Raw genomic sequence first — 18,723 nt, forward strand, 5'->3', positions numbered from 1 at the left:
AAAGTTCAGTCATTGTATCACTAGTTTGGGAAGCAGGAAATTCATTAATCTATTTTTCCTCCCTTATTCATGTAGATTTTTCTATTATTGTTTTGGGGGTTGTATTGTATCCATTAATTATTATCAGTACAGATTTCAGCACCTTTCTTCATGAGCATCTATTGAGAAGGCCAATATTCCATAGTCTCTGTAAATAGTTAGGACATGGTGCATGGTTAGCTGAAGGTTAACTGACAACATTCCACAATAATGTACTGACTGGTCTTCCTCACGTAGCCTCATGGTAATGCCAAACCAAATTTTTGTTTCAAGCACCACATTATTTTTTGGATGAGACAGGTAAGCCAACTTGAGTGAATGTGTCTTTTTAAGGGTGTTGTAATCTCAGCCCCAAGTCCTGTGTGTGGTGTGCAGCAGGTGGTGGCGGGCAGTGCAGTGTAGAAGCTTGCATAAATACTCTTAGAGATGCATTGAGGAGTCTAGCAACATGTAGTATGGACCATTATTCTTATCACATGCTGTACAAACACCAAGCATGGTAAACTGTTTCCCCTTGCATTTACTGAAGTATATGAACTGAATTCTTCCCATACAGCTGAGAATTGAGTATGGGGTCTAGAGTAGCGCTAGTGTGTGTGAGGGGGTCTGAGTGAACCCTCGTCACAGTAGGATCTTTAGCATGTGTGCCTTTGCCTCCTACAGCAGCTCCCCCTCGGCCACCAGCTCCTCCCCAAATCGACCTTGATGATGACATTTTTAAAGTGGACTTTATGAAAATCTTTGGGGAGCCCGAGAGAGCCCTGACCCCCTCGCAGTACCAGGGCATCCACTTGCCCGAGAGAGGTAGAGTTAGTGCACCAGGCCGGGAGTGGCTGGCCCAGTTTGCTCAGTGATCATGTGTGGAGGTGTAGGAGTAGAGTTCATCTTAATCAAATTTAAACAATGCCTGGCACTGTCAAGTCCTGGGGCACGTGGTGTCACATGGTGTGAAGTCACAGTTTGGAGTTTGCATCAGTAAAGCCTTATTTGGACATTCCTCAACTCAGTGCCTTTTTGTAACAAGGAGAAATTGAGTTGATGGAAGTCATGTCTTGGGTGAAGAATTAAGTCATAAATTTCTAAGATTCATGTGATGTGTTCCTCAGTACCAGATTGCCTGACCCACATTAATTTAATGTTGTTTTGACCATGAGGATAAACTGAGCCTATTGTTGGGCAGACACACCTAAACTATGGGGGCCCAAACCACTTTTGTTAAGCATGGATTGTGTTTGAGATGTGTTGCTGGTTCCAAAGGGGTCGGGATGACATATGCTTAGTCTCATGGCCAGATAGCAAAGAATTCAGCAGCTGTAAGACATAGATATCTGTAATGCATAGTAATGGAGAGACACATGGCTCTTGCAACCTATCCACGTCATACCCTGAGTCTCGGCCCCTTTCTGTCACTGTTGTCCTCCCTCTCGTGTAACTGTTGGTTCACTGTCAAAGCTGGACTGATATGTGATCATAACCCAGAGTTTGTGCTCCAGCCTTGGTGGTCATGAGGTGACTTTTGTGTTGCTATTAAAAGGCTTGTTAAATGGTGACTATGAATGGTTATGTGTTTTATGTGAAGACTAAAAAAGAACAGTACTATGCAAGTATCCAGTTAAAGGAGTGTATAATAACGGCTTTCATCGCATTCTCGTCTAAAGTGTTGACTAATAGCTGATGATGGTAGTGTCTTTCCCTTTCAGAATAACCTCCTGTACTCTCAATCATGATCCATTGATGATGCCTTTGTTTTATAGCAAAGTGTGCAAATCTCTTCCAGCAGAATAGTTTCTCTCTCTGAGGGTCGGTGTCATGTGTTGTGTGGATTAGTTACACTTCATAGACTAGGAACTTGTGGACAAGATAGATCTGCAAGAAAAGTATTTAGAGTGTATATTTTTATGTGTTGATGTTGCCAAAGAGAGGTGTGAGGAGGGAGAGCTAGAGGCCTCTGCCCTGACCACCCTCCTACCCTCTGAAGGGCAGGTCTTAGAGGTAGGAGAGCACCAGGGCAATGGATGGAAGACGTGAATTACTCTGGATGCAGAATGTAGGCCATGTGAAGGAGTCATTGGAGGTGTGCCTTAGGTAATACGATTTCGCAGAGAGGACAAGAAATCTGAAAAAATATATATTTTTTGGAAAGATACATTGGCAGCTGATAAGACAGTTTGTTGACTGAATTATTGTTGGAGGAATGAGAAGAAACAAATTGGCCAAAATATATATATATATATATATATATATATATATATATATATATATATATATATATATATATATATATATATATATATATATATATATATATATATATATATATATATATATATATATATATATATATATATAGTGGTATATATGGTGGTGTTGTTGTTGTGTTCTGGTGAGGTGAGGCGCCGTGTGCTGGGCGGCGCCGTGTTACAAGAGTAGACTATCAGGCCACGCTGAGGACGACAAGCTTTCTAAATACATGCCTCAAGCGTCCTTGTCATTGATTACCCTAACACTTCAGTTCATGATGTAATCTCATGGTTTTTCATTGGTTAAATATCATTTCAATTATTTCAGTTTCACAGAAATTCTAAATAACATGGTTTTTAAGAAACCCAAATGCCACAAGGAAGTGCTGTAGCTTTCCTTTTAAACAATAACATTCTAAATATTCAGATAAGCTTCTCAACACAGTTACATGATTTTCTGGGCAGTGTGTGTTGAGCCTCTGTGGCACCAGCGTCCTGTCCCTCAGTTACAAGGGAAAGATTCAAGCATGACCTGAAACATGTCATAACATGTGTTTCATTGTTATTGTGGGAGTTCATACCATTTTCATAATTAATGTTTTGTGCATATTCATTACCTTCAAAATGATGCTAAAATATATCAGTTTAATGTTTTCCTTCTTTCTGGTTCAAAAAGATGGTTTAGTATATCACAAGGCTCCGGTGCTAACCTTGGCTCAATACAGTGTCTGATGGATGCAGTTTCTTAGCCCTCATATTTTCCTTTAAATAAATTGCATTTCTCAATAATCTTTTCCCAAGCTCCCTATTACTATGGAGATTTGCAAGGTGAGGAATTATTTGATCTAAGTGAACCTGCTCATGCTTTAAACAGGTACTGGTGCAAGAGGCTAGTAGCTGGCTGTGTTGAGCATCAGCATGACGGGTCACTGTACCTTGTTCTTTCAGGAATGATCCTAAGAAGCTGAAACTTTCACCACCATAATGCAAGAACTTTGGGACACATAACATGAGGTTTTGTTAGTTTTGTTTGGCGTTCGTTTTATTTAGCTTCCTCGTTCTTGGCCGATGGCATGGTGACTCCTAGTGTGTACCTTTGTATAATGTTTTGTTTTTCAGGGACTTGACCTTTCATTGCAAGCATGGTGCATCGTTGACTGAGAGGAGTGAAGAGTGTGCTGTGTGTGTGTGTGCGTGTGTGTGTGTGTGTGTGTGTGTGTGTGTGTGTGTGTGTGTGTGTGTGTGAAAACAGCTGCTTTATGGGCTGTCATCAGCTTCGCTCTTTTTGCAATTTATTTTTAGCTTTTGAAATCTAGAGAAAAACATTTTCATATGCAAATTCATGGCACATCCCAAAAGTTATACATGTAGAGGGAAGTTAAGAGTAGATATTTTGAGACACCATTACTCTGTATGAAATCAGAGTTTCTGAAGCTCATTTCATCAAGGCATGAACTTAGATTACAGCACCAGATCATAAGATTATTAGGTAGGCTTAAGGAGTTAGTGTATGCCACTTTGAACAGGAGTTAGTCTTTATGGCTTGATGATTGCAGACTCTTGGACCAGTTTATGATGATTAGGAAGAAGGTGTTGGCAGTGGAGTGTAGCAAAGTGGTGTAGTTCATGAGCTAGGTGATGGCAGGCAGGTGTTTATAAAAGGTGTCAACAAAGGTGTTTGGGTCTGTTGCAGATCTTGGCCCGAGTAATGGACACACGCTGCCAGGCCCCCCCCATCCTGTTGTGTATTCAGATCTAGGTACTAACACTCCCTTATTTGCCAACAATCTGATGATCAAATGTGGGTTTTAAAAATTATATGGAAAGATTTTCAAGTGATTTTCCTATATTGACAATTTTTTATTTAATGTGGAGATCATCTTAAGTGTTTTCTGTTTTGGGTGCTGTACATGATGGTGTGAGTGTGTGTCTGGTGTAACGTGGGTCACCTCTCACTTGGCTTCAGTTAGTGGGGAGGTTGGGGCAGGTCCGTCCCCCTGCCATGACTTGGACCGCCCCCACTCCTTCCAGTCTCCCAATGCGGGCTTAATATCAGCCGTGCCAAAGTGGGGCAGAGGTACTACACCAACATTCTCAGGCACTTGTGGCTCACTGACAGATATGTGGATCCTACTCACTTTGTATCATAATCTTCTGTTCCAATAAGTTTTGATAAATTCCTTAAAATCCACGTAATTGGTTCTGGATCTTGTAAATTTTGATTGCTTCTTAAAGTTACAATAAAGATAAAATTCAAACCTTCCTATGAATTTGTGGAGTCTAATAAATAGGTACATAAGAGACCTTGCACAAGTTCCTGTGAAGATGGTACTGAAGTCATTCCTTGCCCCCAGGAGAGCCATCTGAGACTCACTATGACAGCTACACAGACGATGAGCTGCCCACGGACCCTTTTCCCTGCTACAGAGGTTGTTGTTGTTGTATATAAGTCAAGAGAAAACAATGGAATGCAACAGTTATTATAATAATGTGTCCAGGAGGAAATGTTGGTTGAGAATTTTCATGTTGACTAAATCTTGTGGGGATTATAATTCTTTCTCCTGAAACTCAAAAAATGCACAAATATTTTCTTTTTCGTAACGTTTGAATCACTTGTCTTGAAAAAAGTTTAAAGGAATATTTGTTTTTAATATGAAGAAGAAATTGAGACAGCAGTAAACCTAAATGTAAAAGTGGTATCATAATACAAGAAAATCCAAAATGCTTTTCCTCTGACTTGACTCTACATGTTAAAATCCTGTTAGTATAGAGTCACCATCCTCTTCAAATAGAAAGTCCATATATAAATACTTGATGATGCTTCATTTCTGTGTCTGCCAGTTCAAGACAAACCAACCTTTTCTCAGCACATTCAACCCTGCCATGCTAGCTTGACCGACATTTGTGCAAGACCGGGGACACTGCTCCCACCCTGTAATGTAGCTCCTCTGTACGGGGCCGTCAGTATTCAGACGCCCCACACCTCCTCCTCCACCTTCATTGGTTGTGTAGTTCCTCATTTCACTTATTCTTACTTTCAGGATTGATGAGAAGAAATCTTGAAAATGTGGAAGTGTTTTGAAAGCTGTTTTTAGGTCAGATAACTTGATCAAACTTTCTAAATACATTGATTTTTGCTCAGTGAAATAAAGTATGTATATATTTATCAGTGAAAGCCTAAGAACAGCTCCCAATACTGACTACAACCTCTTCTCTGTATCTTGCTTCTTCCCACTGTCATAATACTGTTGCTGTCTTGCCTGTACCACCAAACTGAACCTCATTGTTTTTTGTCCTCCAAGAACAAGTGGCAGTTGTGCATGGCATGCCCCGCGTCACCCCCGGAAGGAGGACGTCAGCATCTTGCCTCCACCATTGCAACCGTTCAATCAATTTACTGTTTCAGCTTTTTTGTTGCATTCCGTGAATCACCGATATTTCTTTCCAGCCGTCATCTGCCAGCAATGTTTATGTACCTTTGTATTTGTTGCTGCATGGTTGTGTTGAGCTGTAAACCTTGTTGTGCTGACGCTGTGTAGGTTGTTGTCTCAGCTGCATGTGTTGCATGTCAGTGTCTGCACGTGTGATGTATTTTGTGTTAGTCGTACACCAGCTACTGTTGGTGATGAAGGATAAACATCATAGCAGAGATATCAGTAAATTTTAATATGTTTTTTATTATAATGAAGTTACATATTTAAGTTACCCTTACTTAACTTCAATAGTATTTAAAAATTTACTTCTTATTTTGCCATTAGTTAAAACTTCACTGTACATACTGTGTAGATGATTACTTCATCCTGATTTCAAATTAACACCTATTTACTTTTGTATATATTTTGTTTGGCTTTTGTTGCAATTTCACTGTGGCTTCAATTGCCTTTGGAGCTTGTATGTGTGTAACACTTAATGGTTGTTGTCCATCTTTGCCGACACCATCCTGGCCGCCACATTAAAGTATGCCTTGGCCTTGACAGATCAGGCACCTCCCCGACCCCCCCTGCCTGGTGGGGATAAGGCACCCCCCCCACGCCCTCCCCCACCAGAGACCGACGACGAGGAGGAGACCAGCATGTTCAACGAGGCACCGCAGCCCAACCAGCCCATCATGGTCAGTCCCACGGCTACCACTGCTGCCTCTTCAGTCCTTGCACTAACACAGCCTTTAAATCCATGCTCTCAGATGACTTGCACATGACTCAATAACAAGGTGGCAATTTAGTCTACCCAACATGAACCAGCACCCTTTCTTTTCAGATGGCTGCTCACGGCCTTCACCAAGAGGTCAAACAATGGTCGTCTCGAGACAATGAAATCATCGCTGCAGCAAAGAAGATGGCCCTGCTCATGGCACAGTTGTCACAGCTGGTGCGAGGGGAAGGTGGCACCAAGAAGGACCTGATCGCCTGTGCTAAGTCAATTGCCGAGGCCTCTGAGGAGGTGACCCGGCTAGCCAAGGACCTGGCCAGGGAGTGCACCGACAAGAGGATGAGAACGGTGAGAGTTTATCAGGAATTGTGATGCTCAGCTCTCAGCAGAAGAGTATTTAGTGCATTCATACATACATGGTACAGTGTGATGCTAGACTTTTAACCCGTCCGCTGCGATTGGCACGGATTTGGCTTTCACTCGTAGCCTGGTAACATATACTCCCAGGTCTTTCTCTGTCTCTGTGGTGGATAGTGGAGTGTTTCCCATGTGGTATTGGTATGCTGGATATCCCCTCCCAAGGTGCAGGACTTTACATTTTTCTTCATTGAATTGTAGCAGCCACTTTTTGTTCCATTCTTGTAGCTTGGTGATGTCTTCTTGTATGAAATCCGCAGTCAAGGGGTTGACACTGAAACGGAGCACATGCATTGTAAGGTAATAATATTCTGTGGCCTCTTTACAGAACCTCTTGCAAGTGTGTGAGCGCATCCCCACCATCGGAACGCAGCTCAAGATTCTGTCCACCGTCAAGGCAACAATGCTTGGCGCCCAGGGTAAGTGTTCCTTTTGTGTTTTGTATTTTCCAGTCATGATATTCAACTTTAAAGGATAATTGATGAGCCTTTATTAAATTCAAGTAATCTCTAAAAAGTCTACTATGGTATATTTAGGTACAGAGCCCCTTTACTATTTAAGGTGATGTTGGTTTCATATTCATATTTTTTTTACTATGAATAATAAAAAAATTCTATAACAGGGAAGTTTTGTAAGGTGGAGGAATTTGCCATAGTTTGCATAAGCTCATATTGAAAGGTTCATAAATTGGTTTTAAAATTAATGGATAAACAATTGTCTAAATATCAGATTCTCTCCTGAAAAAAAAAAAAAAAAAAAAAAGGATGCTAGGTGTCACCATTTTCTTGCTCCTATAACAAATAATTACAAACACAAAGACCTACAACCATTGAAAAAGATAAATAAACCACAATCAGCCGTACAACCCAACCCATTTCTTGCCAAGGCCTCTCCTGCTTAGTAACATGATGCTTGTGAAGGGTTGACACGATTCTAGAAGGTCAGTTAAGAATACAAATATATACTCAAGCTACTTAGTCCCCCAGGTTACTCTTCCAGAACATCCCTTAGTAATGGACAGGAAAAACACTCTTATTAATAAAACTCTTGATACAAAAGCTTACAGAGTTGTTCATTGTTCATATAATAGTGGTGCAAGTGTTTGTATGTCCCTGTCTGTGGTGTGGTCACGAGCCTGTCGTTGTGGTGTCCTTGTCCCATGTTGCGCTGGTGTGTCCCGTGGTGCAGAGTCAATATTAATGTGGATTTGATCAGAGGTGGCCAGTCAATCCTGCATTTTTTTTCCCAACAGAGCAGTGGAATCAACTATCAATGATTTTTTAGTGGGTTACAGGAGAACATCTGCTCAGCGGTGTATGGGAAAGATCATTTATATTATTCCCCTAAAAGTTTTGCACAGCTGTATATTAAAACTAATTATAAACTAATGATCAATAAAAGTATATAAATCAGCGGCAGATTCAGTGTCTTAAAGGGAAGAGGTGAACACTGTTACCTAGTGTTCGCAAACTGCCTCTCGTCACCTGAGTTACCAAAGCATGAGCCTTGTAAGAATTCTGTATGTCAGTTAAAGTCAAGTGCCTTCCCCTCTGGACCTGCCACTGAGGTACATGTACTTCATAATAATCATCACCTCATAACTCAGGGAGCCGTGCATCTGAAGGTATACTGGATATTGAGTAGTCCCTTACATGACAGTATTATCTTAGTGGTTTAGCTGCTTAGTATTGGTGGCAAGATTTGGGTTTGAATTAGCTACTCAGTCATCTTATTAACCTCATGTGATACAGGAGATAAGTGTTTTAAGAACGAAAGAAAGGGAACCAATGTCTACACTCAAACATTCAGTCCTGCCATAAGTTCTGCAGTAGTCCCAGACATTAGTTGATTAACAGTACATAATACATTTAGTTTCAGGATTTCTTAATTGGTTTTGATAAGAAGTCAGTTTGCCATAAAGTTATTAACTTATGCACTGGTTCCATCATTCAAAAAGATGAAAAAAAGTGTCTCCTGTTTCATATCTTAAGAGTGCAATAGTAATAATATGGGGTCATATAAAACATATTGCTCAGTAAGTGTAGAGGTGCCTTAATATGATAACTATTTTATTAGCAAAAGGTACATCATAGTACTACATCTAGGATTCATATTTTTCTGTAATGAAGCAGTTACTTGGTGATTCAACATGATGTGTCTGTATTTCACCTATAATTGCTGACTGTGGTTCTTGTTTGTGCTCATAACAGCTTTTTTTGGTCGTCATGACACTCTCTTTCTTTCCCACTCCATAACACAGAGTGCTTCCCTCGACGTGAATCGGAGATCGGTAAAGATATGATGTTGATTGCTTGTTCTGTCATGCCTCCACTGACCCCGTCTGACCCCCATACCCCGTTGCTCTACAGGTCTTTAGTGCTAGCCAGTCTCTCGCCACTCTTAACATTCAGCCGGGTCACAACTTTGATTTTTATCACTTGACAGATTTTTACTTGATTTTAAGATTTTTTGTTTAAACCCGATATTATTCAGAGGCAAGTTAGCACTAGAAAAGCTCTTCAGACCTCCCTTTACCTGCCCCTAACCCCTGCCCAGAGGTCTGAGGCACTGTAGCTCAAGCCCCTCCTCCAAGTACCTTTTGAAGCACTGGTGTTACGAAAGAATGCACTTTTTAGTGGTTGAACATTACTTTTTATTATAGAGAGAACTCACTAGTAGATGAGTGTACTCATTTATAGCATGAGGTACAGTAGATTGAAGATAATTCTTGAAGATGATACAGAGTTGCAGATCCTACTCATCAGTAGTGCATGTGTAATATTATCAAAATTATTTGGAATGAGTTTAGCACAAACTGAAGGCTTTGATTCACAGCATGTTTACAAAATTTATTACGACCATTAATTCTTAACATCACTCACACTGTCAGGGAAGTTGAATTCAAAGAGCTGTTTTATGGGGTGACTTAATCATTTTCTCTTTGCCTGTTTGAAGAAGAGTTGTGTGCAGTGCTGTCAAGGTGCAATATTTTAACTCTGGAAATGTCTTCCTTAGCAGTATTTCATCTTTTGGAAGCAAATGCTATTTTGTGAGTAGCTGAGAGATCTAGTCTCCAGGTATGAAGTAGCAACTCTTATAAATATGAGCAATGTTTAAGCTTTCCCTTTGAAGGAAAGCCTTGTTCACTGTATGAGATGAGGGATGGCCAGGGAACTCACGGCCTCAAGATTTCTTTCCAGCCGAGCCAGAGCAGGTGTGATGTAGCAACGCTCATATCATTGTTTTGGCATGAGTGAGGTGTCAGATCAGTATCATGTTAAAAGATGTAAATGCATCAAACTTTTGTTGTGCAAGTATTTGTTGTGTTTAAAACTGTTTACTAGGAGAGCTGTTACTGAGAGGTAGTTACCACTGAGTGTTAGTGAAGGTAGACGTGGAAATATTATTTGTCAGTTGTGTCCTCGTCATGTCTGTTGTCTGGAAAATGAATGGTTTATTTTCGTAATCTGAGGTAAATATTAGAGGATTTTGTGACCTGATACTTATTTTCATCCTCTTTCTTGCATGCGTGGTGATCCTTTCAGAGATCCTGATTGGGTCCAGTAAGTATGGCCGGAGAGCTTCTTGAGTGGAGTGTGTGTTTGTGTGTGTAATAAGTGTGTACACAGTTGGTAGTGTTGGCAGCATGGTAGTGTGCAGTGCACTCCTTCTTTGTGAGTGTGTGACTGATGCACCATTGGCAATGCTGTGTTTTGTTGTGATTGTTGTGGATCATGCAGCAAAGGCTTCATTTTTATTGTTTAAGGAGAATTATGGTGACAGTAGCAGGAAGGATGTGTGATCTCCTCTTAGTAAAGCTGCCAGCCTGGAAATTCTTGGTCAATGACATGAATTTAGTTCATAAGTAAAAAAAATTCTGTACTCCTTGTAAAGTTTGTTTTTAAAGAATTTTCTTTCCAAAATGGCATCCCATACTTCTTCATCTGAAGTGGTTCAATGATTCAAGCTATCATTTAAGTGTTAGAATAGTTTTGTAGGTGTTTCTCACAGAAATCAAAGTGGTGTTTGTGTGTGCTGTGTTGCCAGCACCACAGAATCAACTGTGTTTCCCAAAATGAGTGTAAACTTTTCAAGAGCCGCTAACAGTACCTGGCACTTGCTTTGTTTTTGTGTGCGCGATCTTTCTACTGAAACAATTGTGGTGTCCCACTTTCATGTTTATATCATTATTCCCTCCCCCCCCCCCAAAAAAAAAAAAAAATCTTTGAGTCACTCGTATTCACTCTGCCGGCCATAACACTGCAAAACTCATTAAGCATTATGGTCCACTTGAATGACAGAGAACACATAGTAAGGAATATTTACTAAAGAATATTTTATTATCATTCTGTGTTTTGATTAGTGTTGCTTCCTTCTTATATGCCATTTCATATCATTAGAAAAGGCACATTTGGGTTAAAATGCAGAAACATTTAATTTTGTTTTGCTGCTACGTCATCAAACTTTCTGTTGATGTCTGAACTTTATCAAAGTTATCAGTGCCGGGGGCCTGCATGCAGCCTTGTTCAGGGGACCCCTTGGGTTGTGTCACAGGGTGGGTGAGGGACCCCCCCCCCCCCTAGCGTGTGCCCCTGTTGATGGATTAATTGATATTTGTTAGTTGTGGATGAAGTCTGAAAACTGAAGTTATTAATCATTAACAGTTTTGGGAAACTACCGTAGACATAGCAGTGTGTTTTGAGTGTTCAACTAACACTTTTATGGCAGTTTGTGTTTACTTTCAAAAGTCTTTTTACGTGTTTCATATCAAGGAATATCACTGAGAAATATGTAGATGCTAAACTAGTATGATTCAGTTACTCTGGGATGTAGTGCAAATAAATAACTATCACTCAACAGCTTAGCTCTTTGGTTAGCATTCATCAGTGAGAGAGGAGTGAGTAGGGTGTTTTCTAAAGCGTGCTTCCATCCAGGCTCGGAGGAGGATCAGGAGGCAACGGAGATGCTGGTGGGTAATGCCCAGAACCTGATGCAGTCCGTGAAGGAGACGGTGCGCGCTGCCGAGGCCGCCTCCATCAAGATCCGCACCGACGCTGGCATAAGGTTGCGCTGGGTCCGCAAGCAGCCCTGGTACCAGTATTAAGGACGCCACTTTTCCACACTACTACCACTACTTTTTCACACTACTACTTCATATATGTTCTACATAGCCTATGAATTGTATAGATATGCGATATACACAGTATATAGCTAAAGGTAAAGAGAGGTCTATTTTATATTGAATTTCAAAAGAATACATAATAGCTTATTGATGGGCATTATTGTTTGGCTATAAAGTTTGATTGAGTTGCCGCCATGTTTGGGAAAGGTGCAGGAAATGTCCAATTTGAGAACTTCTGCAGTAGCCCGAGTCTTGTAGCTGAACGATGTGCTCAGTAAACCCCCACAGCTTAGGTCACAAGGCCAGGTCTTAATAGTGTTTGGTGAACAAGATTACGTTGCCACGAGACATTACTCATTACGGAGAAGCTTGTGTTCTGTTGGAACATGTACACAGTCAACACTGCCTTAATACCATGTAATGAATGTTCTTGTAAATAATTTTTATGGTTTGCCATAACCAATTAACTTCGTAAGTTAATTTCTGTGATCTCCCAGAAGCAAATATTGCATAAAAAGAATATTGGAATACTTAATGAATTCAAGTATTGACGAATGATTCATCTTCCACGCCAAAAAAAAAATATCTGAAGATGCGAAACACTCAACATTTTCATCAGCTGTGAATGATAATTTCTTCTAAAAGAAGTTAGAAATAAACACAAAAATGTCCATCAGGTTAACCTTTACATACAGCAAACCCTCAGTCATCCACATCTGCATTGTGTGAAACTCAATATCATCTGCCAGGGGACCCAGAGCCGCAGATCTGTCACCACAGCCTGTCGGGGACGGATGACTGGTGGAAGTTGTCTGCATTAAGACTGAGATGTGCAGCACTGTCTCAGTATCTGCATAACTTATCGTAAAGTCTGTAAGCCATGTATAAAACCATCACAAAACCAACATAATATTCATGTAGTGTCTGGGATTTATGTGGACAGAGAAAACCGCTCTGATGGTTCTCACAGCACCAACGTTGCTGTTGCATTCAAGAGTTTTGATGTGGCCATACAAATAGTGCTGGCCTCGGCTGAAATGATGCAGATGACTGAGGCTTTGCTGTACACATGTTAATGTGCCAAAGCAGTTGTCTTCCTTCTATGAAGAACAATGACATACATTCTGTTTTGTTATGTTTAAACTACTACCAACTTAAAAATTTGTTTAAGTAAGCCTGTTACATTTTTGTAATTGTATGATTCACATAATTTACTTAATTGTTTTCAATTTACTTTAAAAATTACAAATGATAAGCATTTACTCCTACTTGCAAGTTTAGCCAGATTTTTTCACCAAATTGTTCAGGGAAGCAATGCCATATCAGTGTGTTATCACATTGTAGATTTCTGCTGGATTTTCAGGTAATTCTTGCAATGTATCACGCACTTCCTAAGCTAAAGTTTTCAGGCAGACAAAACCACTTGAGAAATCTTCTTGACTAGGTATGTCAGAATGTAAAGACTATCCACTTTCTGGAGAATTAGACTTGCAATATTAGGTTAGTCACGACTGCCGTGCAGTGTAGTGGTGAGCTGCCGCCGCAGATCAAGGCTGATCTGACGCCCCTTGTGCAAAACTAATGGATTACTGTAGCTTAACACATGACTAGTGTCTGTTTCTTTGGTGCTTACCTTGTAGTCTGTCACACAGCAGATTTATACCCATGTAACTGTTAGGACAAGAGAGTACACTATGATAGATTTATGCTCATTGATTTAGGTTAAGGTGGAACTAATAAGGGTATAATATTGAGCTTGTTGATATGATTTTTGTTGTGTTTGTAATAATTTGAGTGCCTTTAAGCTGTAATTAAGATGATTTACCATGACTTAAATGTTTACAGTCTTTTATAGATATCTTAATCCTTCAAGGAAGTTCAGGTTCCCTAAGTGCATACAACCCCTGAGTAGAGAGGTCGATAGCGTTCCTGTTTTGATTCTTGTATTCCTCTCTGGTTCCAACGCCCTAGTGATTTAAGCACCTACAATCACGCTGAGGCCTTATATAGTTGAAGCACTAAATGCCACTGTGAACAGGAGGTGTATCTGTAATTTATAGCTGCTTATAGAAAAAAGAAATTAAACATTCAAATTGTACCATTCTGTGCATTTCATTATGCATAGGTTAAACATCCAGATGATTCACACACACAAAGTCTACAATTCCTGGTGATGCAGTGCTTCTGTCGTCCGCATGTGTGGTTGCACAAAGGAAAAGTCTGGAGCATGAGGAGGGCGACCCAGGAGCCTCCCACTGGACTCCTGGCAGTGAGGGGCTTCGGCCAGCCAAGTCCTGCTTCACTCTTCTCTAAATTCTCGGTCCACCTTGAAAACTTGTCTTGGTTCCATTTTCAATCTTTGACATGCAAGATCTGATATTTTATAAAAAAAAGTATAGTGAATAATCATGATCTTTTGTTTTCCTCGACTTTCTCTTTACATCTGTTGCATAAACATAATGAAGTGAGTCCATGACAGCTTGTGTGTGTGTGAGGAAGACGAGTGGAAGCAAACCAAGAGAGAGAGATGGATAGATATAGTATGAGAGAGAGAGAGAGAGAGAGAGAGAGAGAGAGCAGGTGTGAGTGAGGAATTTAATTAACTGAAAAATGGACTCAAGCCACAAATGCGAGAAATTGTTGAACGACGCGGACTCGAAGACCAACATCTGCGTCCCTGGGCTTAGTGCGGCCAAGAAAAGGTATGTTGAGCTGCTATTTTTCTATCATTTATCATTTACTGTTGTTATTAATCCATTTATACATCTACTTTCATCGCCTAATCTGTCTACATATACTCCACACCCTTGTTAAAAAGCCATGATATTGAGTGTTATCAGAATCTATATTAATATTTCATGTAATTTCGTTAGGAAGAATTTGGCTCCTCTCCCTGGCCGAGATGATTTATTGTGTACCATTAACACACAACTGGCTTTAGTGTGTGACGACCCTCCCTCGTCTGCCGCCTCTCCTTTCACCTGGCAACAAGAAGGTGTGGAGGCGTCGGTAACTGACTGGTAGAAGTGAAGACCAGTTACAATCTCGGGACTTCAACACAAACATTCGAGGCTTCACTGACTCACTGACCGACCCGAGACACTCCCCAGTCAGTACTTATGTGGGAGAGGTAAAAAATAGTAGCAACAGCCTCCAAAATAGTATCAGTAACATCATCGCTCTATGGTAACCCGTTCCAGAGCATAGACACAGCTCTGCAGCATCCCCAAGGCTTCATAACCAAGAGTGAACTAAAAAAGCTTCATGAACATGTCTGGGTGCGCAGGGAGATGAAACGCTCAGATGTGTTATAATGACTTCTTCATATTTACGCTGTTTTCAGTTGTCTCATAATTCAAGGTGTCCGAACCATCCTGAAATACGATAAGTGTCTTCGCATAGCTATACGTAATATGTCTAGTCATCAGTTGTGTGGCCAGTCAATGTTAACAATGATTCTCTTCGTTCCATCATCAATCTCCTCTAACTATCCTCATCACGTCATTATGGAATACTAGTTGAATCTGCAAGTAACAGTCCGCCAATCTGCTCAGTCCCTTGAGGCATGTCGGTCACAGTGAGGCGGGAGAAAGGGAGAAGGAGAGATCACGCAGAGTACATCCCGGAGGCCGCGGCGTGGAAGTAAATGTTGGAGGGGAGACGCAACTCGACTCAGTTTACGCGAGGCGGGTCAGAGTCTACCCTAGTTTATAGCCGAGACTTAATTAGCAATCAGGCGAGACGCGAGTCAGTCACATTATCGTTATTTATTGATCTATTAGCTATCATTTTCACGACTCGAGGGGGTACTTACGTGTGACTCCTTGGCTGTTATGTCTTGTGGTTTCGTGTTGTGTTGGAACCTTCACCACCATCACCACCACGACCACAGCAAGTCCAAGGTAAGATAAATTTTCTCCACTGGTCGAGGTTTTATCGTCCTCTTTCGTGACTTGGGAAATTTATGGCTCCTCCCTGTCTTTCCTCCTTAGTCCTTCTCTCCCTCGCCGGCTTCCCTCGCGTCAGTTCCCTTTGAGCCTCAGGACTATTAGGCTGCATCAATTTCGGTAGTGAGTCCGTTAGGCCGTTATAATCTAATCGTCCTAAGATGATTAGTCCCCAGCATGAACCATTACGCCGTGAGTTGCTTGGGCCGAAGGAAGAGAAGTATCCTAAACTGTGGATATACAGATAGATAGATTGGCAGTTTATTGGCCACCAGTTACATACGGATGCGGTGCAGTTTTATGACGGTAACTTTTCGCTGCTTAATTAACTATATATAAACTAAGACCCCCATCTCAACTAACGGAAAAGTAACATATCTTCACCAAATTTGTAACCTATCGGCGGTAAAGATAGCACCCAATCTCCATCTAATGACACGTAGAGATGTTAAGATTCATGACGGAGCGAGGAACAAAGCTTCAGCAATGTCATTTGAAAGTTACAAAAGCACACGCACAAGAGTTTGATTTCAAGCGATCCGGAGAGCCTTTATTCTTTAACGTATTGGCACCTTAGTACGCCTGTTAGTGAAGCCTCTCGTAGAAGTTCCTGGAATTTTCTTGGACTGTTTGATGATCCTAGTGATAGTTGTACACGACTTCTGCACCCTGGACGAAAAAAAAGCCATCCATTAATTCTCGGTTAATCTTCTTTGTAGCCTTGGAAGGTAATCGTAATGGGAGCCCCGGAGCCGTCCAGTTCACCCGTAACGACCTAATGACTCACTGACGATACGCCCCGTTCACGCGTTCACCAGGGCGGGTTAGCGATCTCAGGGCGCCGCTGCTCGTGTCTCAGTGGTAAAGGAAGGAAAGGAAATGGATTCTCAGAGTGAAGAAGATATCGCCAAACGAATCGCTAAGTTCCCAAAGTCTTGAGGCGATAAGAAGAGGAGGAGGAGGAGGAGGAGATGGAGGTGGGAGAGGAAGAGGAGGGAGAAAAGGAGGAGACCAAAAATAAAACTCGGGATAAGCGATGCATTAATGAATACGAGTAAAATAAAAGAAAGATTAAGATTAGGAAAATGCCTCTTGAGTGCTCGGCCAGCATCAAAATCGCTCACTTATTACCTACCGCTGTCGTAAAACTGCTACGAGAGAGAGAGAGAGAGAGAGAGAGAGAGAGAGAGAGAGAGAGAGAGAGAGAGAGAGAGAGAGAGAGAGAGAGAAGAAGTAGGAATGAAAAAATGCGAATATGTAATGGAGAGATCAGAGGAATTAAAGGAGATGAGAGGAGGGAGAGAACAGAGAAGGGAGGGATTGGAGATTATACTGAAGAAGAGAGAGAGAGAGAGAGAGAGAGAGAGAGAGAGAGAGAGAGAGAGAGAGAGAGAGAGAGAGAGAGAGAGAGAGAGAGAGAGAGAGAGAGAGAGAGAGAGAGAGAGAGAGAGAGATTTACATAGATTTACATAGAAAATCAGACCACACAGACCCCATGGTCCAGACTTGGTGGTCTGTCCTTAAACCTAAGTGATTTTACATTAATCAGAAGACTCCAAAACGTTGCACTTCTACTCTAGTTGATATTAAGTTGAAGGAAGTGACGGTCGAGCTTGTTTTTGAAAGAGTCAATCGTGTTACACTGGACCACTGATGGTGGAAGCTTATTCCATTCTCGCACTACAACGTTGGTGAAGAAAAATTTTGTGCAGTCTGAATTTACTTGTCTACATCTGAGTTTTACGCCATTGTTCCTCGTGCGCAGACTGTCATCGATCATAAACAATGTTGATCTGTCTACATTCGTGAAACCATTAAGTATTTTAAAACATTCGATCAATTTTCCTCGGAGGCGACGTTTCTCAAGAGAGAACATGTTAAGGGTAGAAAACCTTTCTTCGTAGGATTTGTTGCGCAAGGAAGGGATCATTTTCGTTGCCCGACGCTGAACACCTTCTAATTTAGCAATATCCTTTGCATGGTGGGGGGACCAAAACTGTACCGCATATTCCAAGTGGGGTCTGATTAAACTGTTGTAGAGCGGGAGTATTACATCTTTATTCTTGAATACAAAGGTTCTTTTAATGAAGCCCAACATTCTGTTCGCTTTATTTGCTGCATCGATGCATTGCTGTGAGAATTTGAGGTTTGACGCGATTTTGACCCCCAAGTCTTTGACGCATTGAACGCTTTTGAGTTTAACGCCGCGCATTTCGTACTCGAACTTCTTATTCCTCGTTCCAACTTGAAGGACCTGGCACTTGTCTACGTTAAAGGGCATCTCCCATCTATCCGACCAAGCTGAAATTTTGTGCAAATCCTCTTGGAGGCTTTGCCTGTCTTCGTCAGTGAGAACCGAGTTACCAATCTTTGTGTCGTCTGCAAATTTACTAATGCGGTTATTGAGTCCAACATCCAGGTCGTTGATGTAAATAATGAAGAGCACTGGGCCAAGGACCGAGCCCTGAGGGACGCCACTAGTGACAGGCGCCCACTCTGAGTTAAATCCGTCAATCACTACTCTTTGTTGTCTGTTGCTCAACCAATTCGCGATCCATTGGTTTACTTGACCGTCAATACCTATTTGCTTTAATTTGTAAAGTAATTTATGATGCGGGACTTTATCAAACGCTTTCTGGAAATCAAGATAGACTACGTCCAGTGATTTGGTTACGTCATAAACAGTGAAGAGGTCGTTATAAAAGGTTAATAGGTTTGATAGGCAGGATCTTTTGTTTCGGAAGCCATGTTGTGAGTCCCCAATCAATGAGTGGCTTTCAAGGTAACTCACAATTTTGTCTCTAATTAT

General features: G+C 41.2%; 1 protein-coding gene across 16 annotated transcripts in view; it reads left to right on the forward strand.

Annotated features, from left to right (window-relative positions):
• LOC127000300 (vinculin-like) overlaps positions 1-14,379 on the forward strand; it is an 82,684-nt gene extending 68,305 nt beyond the window's left edge. For 2 of the 16 annotated variants that reach the window (XM_050863839.1, XM_050863843.1), the window contains 10 exons: positions 703-843; positions 3,973-4,038; positions 4,246-4,356; positions 4,634-4,708; positions 6,257-6,390; positions 6,537-6,776; positions 7,174-7,264; positions 9,106-9,135; positions 10,391-10,408; positions 11,780-14,379. In XM_050863839.1, coding sequence (XP_050719796.1) covers positions 703-843; positions 3,973-4,038; positions 4,246-4,356; positions 4,634-4,708; positions 6,257-6,390; positions 6,537-6,776; positions 7,174-7,264; positions 9,106-9,135; positions 10,391-10,408; positions 11,780-11,949 — 1,076 coding nt within the window. In that variant the 3' untranslated portion in view covers positions 11,950-14,379. The remainder of the gene's footprint in view (positions 1-702; positions 844-3,972; positions 4,039-4,245; positions 4,357-4,633; positions 4,709-6,256; positions 6,391-6,536; positions 6,777-7,173; positions 7,265-9,105; positions 9,136-10,390; positions 10,409-11,779) is intronic. The other 14 variants (XM_050863844.1, XM_050863846.1, XM_050863848.1 and 11 more) reach the window with 11 other exon arrangements.
• Positions 14,380-18,723: the final 4,344 nt, after the last annotated feature.

Source organism: Eriocheir sinensis, chromosome 18, assembly GCF_024679095.1.
Source record: "Eriocheir sinensis breed Jianghai 21 chromosome 18, ASM2467909v1, whole genome shotgun sequence".
In the NCBI taxonomy this organism is placed as follows: domain Eukaryota; kingdom Metazoa; phylum Arthropoda; class Malacostraca; order Decapoda; family Varunidae; genus Eriocheir; species Eriocheir sinensis.